Source organism: Hordeum vulgare, chromosome 1H (assembly GCF_904849725.1).
Source record: "Hordeum vulgare subsp. vulgare chromosome 1H, MorexV3_pseudomolecules_assembly, whole genome shotgun sequence".
Classification (NCBI taxonomy): Eukaryota; Viridiplantae; Streptophyta; class Magnoliopsida; order Poales; family Poaceae; genus Hordeum; species Hordeum vulgare.
This window is the reverse complement of record NC_058518.1, coordinates 392,585,040-392,595,666: the sequence shown is the minus strand read 5'-3', so window position 1 is coordinate 392,595,666 and position 10,627 is coordinate 392,585,040. Positions and strand designations below refer to the sequence as shown.

At 46.1% G+C, this 10,627-nt stretch overlaps 1 protein-coding gene across 1 annotated transcript; it reads left to right on the top strand.

Moving 5' to 3' along the window:
- The first annotated feature begins 273 nt into the window (after positions 1-273).
- LOC123411905 lies at positions 274-1,491 on the top strand. Its single transcript, XM_045104864.1, has one exon. The coding sequence runs from the start codon at positions 570-572 to the stop codon at positions 1,182-1,184; it is 615 nt and encodes a 204-aa protein (XP_044960799.1). The 5' UTR covers positions 274-569; the 3' UTR covers positions 1,185-1,491.
- The last annotated feature ends 9,136 nt before the right edge of the window (positions 1,492-10,627 follow it).

Sequence of the window (10,627 nt, the reverse complement as noted above, 5' to 3'; positions counted from 1 at the left end):
TAGTATTTGTTTTGATTTTTTTACTCAGCAGGGTGCAAATAGGCCTGGCTCAGAAATGGATTTTCGTATATTACCTTCCTTTTTACTCTATGTATCAAATACTAAAAATTCCATCATGGTTGAATGAACTAAGTGGCTGGAGCACTCTTAGATGTGAAAGGAAATATCTCATTCTACTTTCCATGAGAAAAACCATTCACTAATTGCTAGAAGCTTCCATTTCCCGGTTGGGCGTTGACATTGCCCACTAATAACTAAGTAGTGTGTTAACAAAAGGCCATCTATCTTTCCCTGAAAAAAGAAAAGAAAAAGGAAACTAAGATCAAGCTGTCCTGATATTTGAACAGCCGCCCGGTCAACTTTTGAGTAAAATAACACCCATAGTCAAACCCCCGAGCTCTGACTTTTCAAATGTCAACCCACACATCCAACCCTCTCCCTATATATACATCCCCAAACCAGGAATCCCCAAATCTTGTAGAAGTACCATTCAGTCGGAGCATCCCTCCTCTCCCGCAATTTCCCACCTTAAAGCTTGTTCTAGACGCTTCTAGAATCTAGGCCGCGGCATGGGCAACGGCCTCTCCCCTTGCTCGTGCGCCCCGGCCGTGCACGGCGAGGGAGCCGAGGCGAGGCTGGTGTTCTGGGGCGGGCAGACGAGGCTCGCCGCAGCTTCTGGAGGGCGGTTCACCACGGCCAGCGACGTCACGGTGGAGGCTCCCGACCATCTCGTCTGCTCCGGCGACTCCTTCTTCATCGGCCTCCCGATCCCAGCGCTATCGCCGGGCGAGGAGCTGCAGGCGGGGCGGACTTACTTCGTGCTCCCCGCGGCCCGGTTCTCCAGCTGCCAGGCGCTCACCGCAGCCTCGCTCGCGTCGCTGTCGCCGGCCCCGACCAAGGTGTCAGTCGCCGGCGAGTCGTCTCCGTTCGAATACGTCACCGGCGCCGACGGCATGGCGCTCATCAGGGTCCTCCCGGAGTTCATCGAAAAGGTGATCACGTCGGACGGTGGCGGCGAGAAGAAGTGCGGCGCGGCGGCGCCGGAACAGCTATGCAGCACGCCGGAGCTGAGGAAACACTACATGCAGCTGGTGGGGGCGAGGCAGCAGCGGCCGTGGTCGCCGGGGCTCGAGACGATCTCAGAGGCCAGGAAGAGAAGGATGCCGACATGCCGTCGTCGGTGAGGCTTCTCGGGCTGGCAAAAGAATCCAAGATACATGGGCAGCCGCGCGTGCATTATTCCCAAAAGTGGGTGGTCTACTTTTTGACTGGACTCTCCATTGAGAGAGAGATGGGGTTTAGTGTTTCAGTCTCGCTTAATTGTTCATACTTTTTTTTTTTTTTTTAAAGATGAGAGGCAAGCGTGCAGGATAGTTCAAAAGGAGATGGGTAGAGAAATCTGATTTAGTTCTAGTTCATTCACTTTTGTATTAGACCATAAAAGTTGGATGCAAATGAATGAATGGGCAGACATTCGATACTTGCTGCAGTCCACCATGGTTCCATTGATTTGATCTCCAGCTGGATCATAAAAATTAAATTAGAGAACTCAAATTACCTATTCATTTTTCAAATGTCGACAGTACTAAGTTTGAAATGGTTTGTCTGAATTTTTGTATTCTATTATTTTATTAAAGTTAAGTTCAAAATCGGATCTAAATAATCCTCAAAGAACACCCCCTAACACCAGGCCTCAATCTAAAGAATCCTCAAATAATACTCCTAAAAACCAGGCTTGATTGGTGCATCAAAAGAAAAAGAAACGTCTTTACGTTATTTAAGATTGAGTGAATTTCGCGCTTTACCTTTGGAAGATGCGGCTTTTGACGCTTATACGCTATATTTGGCTGAAAGTCTTCTAAAACACCTTGTTTAACTAAGTTTGTTCCAACTTTGACCCTTTTTATTAAAGCTTTGCATCGTTCTGTTAGATGGGTCCCATCATCAGTCCTAAAGGTGAGCCGAGTCAGACTCCGGTTCGAAGGTGCATTCCTGTGAGGCATGTCCGATGCAACACACAACACGAGGCAAGATGATTTAGCCCGAACACATCACATGACTTGACTTGAGCCACTCGCCCTCTTCCTTGTTTCATCACGAGGGATTCTTGGAAGCGGAGACAAATGATAAGACAAGTTGAAGGACACTATACGGGTGATTTATGATCATCACAAGAGGAAGAAATCACACACATGTAAGATCACTCCTCCTCCTTCCAGCTAGCAAGTGTCTTTCAACGTGTAGTTTAGAGTAACTTCAACACCAAACAACAAGACATTTCCTTCAAGGCCACGTCGTTGTCGCTGCTTCCTATTCCAAATCCCTAGCTTACACTTGGGTGAGAGGACCAACTTGGGTGTGCCTTGAACCAATTATGGGGAGTCAATCATGCCTAATCAGGTCACCCCACTCCCCATCTGTTGCATCACACGCATCTTGGAGGAATGTTTCTAATATGGCATTTGACTAGCCAATCCATGTGAGATCAATAGTTGGCCCCACCCAATAGAACATGATAAAACCTTAAATGGCATACATACGAGCAAACTTCTTTAAATATGATATTTTGGAAGAATTTGTGTTGAATGGTTCAGTAGTTTCACAAACTGAATCTTTTGTAAAAGTGGAATTCACTCTTGAAGATTTTGTGTTTCACAAGTGCAAAATATTACGATTACCTTGTTTGACTAATTGGTAATTGAATTTTTCCTATTTCTATATCTACATGTTAATACAAAATTTAGAAAAAAGTTTAAATTTTATGATTCGATTACAACAAATTAGCCTATTTGATTATGTGTCAGTTGGTCTGCACATAGAGCTGACATTTTTTAAAAACGGTAGAAGTCATATATTAACGAATCCCGAGCCTCAAGAACACCGGTGACGAAAATAAAATTACAAACCTACCAAAGGTGTGCATCACCACCTCCAACAAGCACATGTCAACCTCGTGTTGTGAGGCTAGCTCGATGGTGCACCTACTCCGCACCACCATAACCAGGGAGTCATTGTAATTGTCATTGGGAAATCATCGAATGTTGCCATGAGACATCCGGCAAAAATCCCAAGACAAAATGTCAACCTAAAGAAGAAGGCGTAGACTAGACAAGGAGATCCAACCCCACTCAACGCCTAAAGCGTCACCGCGGGATCTTAGGACGAGACCACAAATGCCATCGCAAACAAAGGTAGAGGCATTAAGGTTGCCGACTCTCCACCACAACCCGATGAATTGAATATATGGAAACCAACCCTCATGCTTCCTATGACCACGGTGGAAGAAAGGACAAGACCATACTTATCCCACTATGTCATCGTCTCCATTCGCCAAAATGGTACGAGGATCCCAAAACCTAACAAACCAAACTAAGACCTCCCGCGAGCACAATGATATGTCTCCCGCCTCCCAACGTCAAGGGAGAGACTGACAAAATTAGCTGGTGAGGCTGAGGGTTATGTGGTTTGCCAATTTTTCTCTTTTGAAGTTAGAGAATTTGCAGCATGGATTTGAGATACAACTGTGATGTCAACTGTGGTCTCAGCTTATGGGGTGAAAGCCTAGGTCTGACCCGAGTTGATTATATCTAGCAATGACAATGTTTTACATCGTTACCTTGTTGAAGCAATTGCTCAGGTATGATTTGACTAGTTCTTCAGGGTGATAACCTAGATCCTGACCTTGGATGGTTGGATTCGGCGACGACGGTGCTTGAGGGTCTCTTCCTTTCTGAAGTTCTTTTTATTTAAGAACCTCGTCGTCTATGTGGGTGTTACGAGATGGTTGGTGCAAATAAGATCATTGTTGTTGTTTATCGATCACCGATTCGATCACTTATATTCTTTTTCTTTTTCTTTTTCCTTGCATCTACATAGTGTTTGTTTATGACTTTGCTATTTGACGACATATTTTGTGTGTGCATGTGTTGCTGTTGATTATGTGCATGCTAACTATACAGAGAGCACATGTATGCTCATTATTTTTTTATCCTTAACGCTTAATTTTGAGCCAATAAATCCACCATTCGAAAATGATGTTTAATAATTTCTTTATTGGTGGCCATGCGGTGACATCTTAAATAGCCTCATTGTTGGTTAGTACTCCCTCTGTTCCTAAATATATGACATTTTATAAATTTTATTATGGATTACACATAGACCAAGAAGAAAGAATCTGTATGCTAAAATACATTTATATACATCCATATGTAGTCCGTAGTGCAATCACTAAAAAGTCTTACATTTAAAAACGGTGGTTGTAGTTTTGAAAATATTTTAAAATGGTATACTCAATTTGGCTGCTTAAAAAGTTGAAGCAAACAGAATGATGCTCGTGATGACGAGAAAACGGACCAAAGAATAGCAGAATGACAAGACACTCCGGATATGGAGCAAGATTAGGACGCCGCAGGACTGGCTAAGAGCATCTCTAGTGGACGGTGTAAATTTGACGTGTATATCTTCATTTACATGTCCATATACATGTTAAATTATACACGTTCCAATTTTTCAGTGGAACGTGTAAATTAGGACGTGTATATTCCAACGGCTATATTTCCAACGGCTATATTTTCAAACGGCTATATTTGTAATGCAGCTATCAATAAACTAGCAGAAAGCATCAAATTGTTCTTACAACAACTAGCAGAAAGCATCAAATTATTCTTACAACAACTAGCAGAAAACAGTAAATTGTTCTTACAACTACAACATATAGCTCACATTACTCTAGGCCGCGAGCAAGGATCTCCTTCTGCTGCTATGAGAACCTTATCCTCGTCACTAGACCAACAATGGACAACAACAATTAACAGCAATGGACATCAAATTCTGCAATAACAGCAATTAACAGCAATCCGACAACAAATTCTGCAATAACAGCAATTGCAGCCCCGCCCCTGCATCTCGCCCCGCCCCTGCATCTCGCCCCGCAGCGCGCCCCGCCCCTGCATCTCGCCGCCCTCCCCCAGCGCGCAGCGCAGCGCGCCCCGCATCTCGCCCCGCAGCACGCCCCTGCATCTCGCCCTGCATCTCGCCGCCGCCCTCCCCCTGCACGCAGCGCCGCCGCCCTCCCCCCGCACGCAGCCCCCCGCACGCAACGCCGCCGCCCTCCCCCCGCACGCAGCGCAGCCGCCCCCCGCACGCAGTGCCGCCGCCCCCCGCACGCAGCGCCGCCCCTCTCTCCCTGCCCTCCCCTCTCCATGGCGCGCGCCGCCGCCGCCAGATCTGGCCAGCGGTGCGGCGGCCGCCCGACGTCCCGCGCCTTCTCTCTGCCGACGGGAATGGAAAATAGAAGGGAGGGAGAGAGCTTACCAGAGGGGAGTGGTCGCCGGCGAGCTTCGATGGCCTCTGGACGGAGGCGGGAGGATGGCGGGAGCAGCTCGTTTCCATCCACGAGCGTGGCCGAGGCGTGTTTATTTTCACGAGGAGTAGCCTCGTGGATGGACGTGTAAAACTTGCATGCCCGTATACACGATCCACTGGGAAGCATTTTTCAGTTTGCATCGTGTATATTTACCATCCACCTCCATATACACCATCCACTAGAGATGCTCTAAGAGTGCTTTAGTGAGGTGACCTTTTTTCTGCTGACATTTGCGATTAGTCAGTTTTAATGTTCCATCCCAAAAGTAAACTACTTTAGCGATAATAATAGTGATAAAGCTCTGATCACTAGAGCATTAGGGGGGAAGATGCATGACGCCCTCAAAGGTTACAGTCGGTCTTTCCGAAAGCCAAATGTTCATCCCATTGTCTATTTGTCACGTACCTGAAAATACAGTTTGCAATTGTTGTTCTGAGCGTTAGCCCCGAGCCCAAAGCCGGTGGTGCCGCGGCGAGTGCATGGACGCATGTAGACGACAACAAGTGCTCGGACAAAAACGATACGACATTAAGGTCCCACGCAAGGAGGAATCAATGGTTGACTGGTTCAAGTGCGAAGGTTGCTCAAGAACATGATATGGAAATAAACGCGGTCGGGATGGGGGCGAGAAGGACTTACTAACCACAATAAAAGTAACATAGGTAGTAACATTGATTTCACCTAAACAAAAAATATGATGTGATAGTTAATAAATAAGAAGAGAGAGAAATTAAGTAATTTAGCAAGTTACTCATACTAGGGATAACATAGCGGATACCAAAATAAGATGAGTCTATAGGCTAATAAATGAAAGCCTCAATGTTACTACTCCTATGTTACTATCCACTGTGAAGGTAGTAACTTAGTCTAGTAACATATGTATGTTACTACTCTATGTTACTCCCCATTGTGAGTATTCGAGGGATAGCTTGGGGGATAGCTGCATTATGGTGGGCGGCGGTTCACAGAATAATGTGGTATTGTTGTCGGCCAAAGGAGGTGGGAGGAGGTAGCTAGAGTAGCACACCTTGTAAAAATACAAGCTGTAAAACTGAGATATGGATAAAAAAAAGGCATTTTAAGGATCTATTTTAGTTATGTCCAAACAAAAACTATAAAAGAAACTGTAAAATTGCAGTAAAGAGCTCCTTCCTCCGGTCCGGTGTCCGCCGCTCCTTCCTCCAGCCTACCTTGCCGGCCACGCCGGCCGCGTCCAACCCCGTAGGCCTCGCCCCGTCGCCCGTTGACCCCGGCCCGTCCCCGTCGGCCACGCCCCATCACCACGCTGGCCGCGCCCAATCTTGTCAGCCACGCCTTGTCACCCGTCGGACATTTCCCGTCGCCTCCGTCATCATCGACTTGCTCTGTTGCCAGCCGTGCCTGCCGAGTCGTGCCCCTTTGCCTGACGCGCTGGGAGGATTCCGGCGGCCAGGCCGAGGTCATGGGAGGCCACAACGAGGTCGAACTCGTCCAATTCAAACTGGCGGCGATCGATTGCAGCGTCCAGTGGCCTTTTCCGGCATGCGGTGATGAATTCCGACAAGTTTATGGCCGATTCCGGCAAACTCCGCGGCGGCGTGTTTGCTCCGATGAGGTTTGACCGGTATACGCCCACCCCCCTAGAATCGGCCTTCCAACCTTCAAAAATAAGTGTTTCGGGTGTGGCTTTACCGTGCCCCTTCAAAAATTTACGATTTGGATCACTTTTACAGTTTCTGTTCTGCACACTTTTTGCGGCCAAAACTGTAAAACGCAATTTTTTGACGGGTTTGACCACTTATACGGGGTGTGCTAGAGATGCTCTTAGGCCTCACATTGGTTGATGAGCGGAAATGTAGAAACAAGGAAGGTAAAAATAATCGTGTGTGGAGGAAAGGGTGACCATTGGATGAAGATCCAAAGGTTCAAAAAATCATCTGACCTGGGTTTTTCAGCTACCTCGCAAATAGGCAGTCCCATTGTTCATCCTCGCAAACATAGAGAACTGCATCTGCCAATTATTTAGTAGTGATATATTTACATAACTTTTCTAAGTGTAAAGGTACTCAATATACATCTTATATATAATTAATATCAAGAAAGACAAGGGTCAATATAATGGACATATAACTGGACGCAAAACGATCAGTAAAAATAAAGTTGCAACGCAAAACATATAGAATTTTTTTTCTCCGATTGAATGCCGCACCGTCGGAGAGTGAAAATTGCATTGAAACAATAGTAAAGAAAAGGGATACATGCAAGCGCCCTCGCTATAGAAGCCTTTGAAGACCACAATAGTCACTCGTCCCTTCAAACGAGATCTATAAATCGTTAAAGTAGCATGGATGAAACATCAATCCCTGCAGTACAAGCTTGCAGTCCATCGCCGCTGGTTCAACGGGTTGGAGAAACTGGACTATACCAAAGAACAACACGGAATAAGATTTCAAAGTCGTTGCACCAATAACCAGCCAGTAACTCTTTTTGAAAGATACACCAACTGCCAAGATCTGAAGGAAAACAGGGGACACAAACTCTCACACACCCTTCTCGGATATTATCAAGGTAAGAAGAGACCGAACAGACTTTATTCTAACACGATATCACTGTTGTCACCTTGTCGATGTCGCTAGGGAAACAAAACCCTAAGAAAAAAGTGAGACGGGCTGGTCCCCACTCCTCCTGCCGCTGCTTGGGCAGTCGGACGGAGAAGAAGAGCGGTAGGGAGGTGGCGACGCCAGCTAGGTTTAGAATCACGGATGGTGCTTTTTCTACGGACAGAAAAATGTATTACTCAAGTAGCCAAAGCGTTACAGTCTGCAATACAACGATCAACTACCCCTAACAGGCCAGAGTTTAACCAAACTACGATTCTACCATTACTCCTAGCAAATTTAGCTAGGTAGTCACTAACATAGTTCTAGCTACGCATAACATGTGTAGCACAAGTAAGTCGAATACTCATCAAATACTTTATCTCCTCGACGAGTGAGGAAAAGGTTGATCTGTTTGTACCTTCATCGTTTATGTTCACTACTAACAATGAATCCATCTCTAATTGTATTGGCAAATAAGTTTGCTGAATGGCAATAGATAACCCTTCCATGCATGCACTTAGATTCGATTTCAGGGCACTCCTACATGAGAACACTTCTCTGCATGATGAGAAAATTATGCTTCCCGTGTCATCTCGAAGAATCATGCCAGCACTAGCTCGTCCATCAGCATTCCATGCACCATCTGTATTTAATTTAGTCCACCCTTCCCTTGGTAAAGTCCATCCAGGTCCTGGTCCCTCACTTGTCCTCGCATGTGAGGAAGTAAGGAAACTATCATAGGAAATTACCCGCTTCCATTTCACATGATCGATGTCCGAACTTTGAAGTGATAACAGTGAGTCCAAATAGCTATTTCAATATCTTTTTTAGACTTCCAAAGGAGGCGATCCTTGTAGTGAACAATTTCATTCTGATTGTACCAACTCGTCATAGCGTCATCAACAGCAATGCTTCTAGCGGTATCGGTCAAAGGGTAAAGAGCATCAAGCAACCATTACTTCCCCACTCAAGCAACCATTACTTCCTAGTGTTACATACCTCCTCAATCTTTGACACATGCCAATTTGTTGCCATAAGTTGTTAAAATCTGTGTTGGGCCTAAGGCCCATGAGACAATTTTAGAAATCTTGAAGGACCCATGTAGATGGTGAAATGACAACGGGTGGTGAAAAGTTTAGTCCCACCTTGCTAGTGGAGAGGAAGTTGGATCCCTTTATAAGAGTCTCTTTTCTATATGTTATTGAAGCATGAGAAGAGAAGATGCCAACGCGCATTCCTCCGCCGCCCGTCTCGCCACGCCATGCCTTGTCACGACGCGCGATGGATTGCGGGAATGAGACGAGCTCATACCCAAGCGTTTATTTTTGCCGACTAGGTTTTTGGGGAGCGATCAGACGACTGCTCGCTTTCGTCCGTGTGCTTCATCTACGTTCGCGTCGACTTTCTCATCATCATGTCTTCATCAACCGAAGCCTACTGTCTCGCCCGCGAGAAGGCCGAAGCCGAGAATAAGGCGGCAGCGGATGCTAACGCCGTCTCTGCTGCCGCTGTGGCCAACTAGCCCATCGGAGGGTATAACTTGTTTATCCCGCTTCTGTTTATTTTAGTCTTAACAGTACTAGCTGTATGCTAATGTTTATACTAGTTAGTCTGCTTCATAATTAATATGTCATGAATCTAGGCAATGTCATGTTAGAGATTATTTTGTAAATTAATCTATTCAGAAAATTATTTATTTACTCAACATAAGGCATGATTAGTTGTACATGCGGTGTCGATTGCGAAAATCGTACATTGGTCATATTCTTGTTGTATAATTATTACTTGTAACTAGCAGAATGGTGGTGCAGAAAAATTTGTTCTCGATGCCGGCATATACCCCAGAGCAGGATTTGACCAGTTGCGCGATCATGTGAGCCATACATCCAACTCCTGAACTTTGACAGCGTCCATACAAACTTACCAAGTGGTGGCGCGAAAGCCTCCGCGTCGGTCACGAAAACTGAACGAGCTCCACGGACCACGGCACGTCCAGATAAAGATCGCACGAGATCTGCGGCCGCACCTTTACAGAAAGGGAGGATCCCGCGCGTGCGCGCGTGGGTCCGGGCGGGGCTCATTCCGCCGAGAGCCGGTGGCGCTAGCTATTGCGTAGAGCACAATGGCGGCAGTGGAGTTGACCGGGAGCGCTGGGTGCAAGGTCGGCCAGTAGAGGGGCTTGGTCAGGTCGGGTGGAGGCGCGTCGCCGTCGTCGAAAGCTACGGGACATTGCTTCGAGAATGCTACCGTCCGGGCTAGCTGGGCTGCGTCGACCTAACCTCGCGCAAGCGTACCGATTTGTGGCTGCCGGCGCCAGTAGTTTACTAGGTGTATGGAACTGCTGTTACTGAGCTGGTAATAACGTGTGGCTCGATTTTTGCCGATCCATTATGTCTGGGATCGACCGTCGACTTACGCGACTGTGTAGTAATATACGTTGCTTGCTTGAATTGCCGAGATTCGTTGTTACGGTTTTGACCTGCATATCGTGTGCTCGGAGATAGGGATGGCAATGGTACATATTATCCGCGCACCCGACGGGTTAAATCTCTATTAGGATAAAGATATATATGTTATTTTTTAATATTGCTATATAAATAGAAAAAATTAAAACTCATAGGGAATAATGAATATGGGTATGATTTAGTATAACTTATACCCGTGTATCATGTATCCGTATATA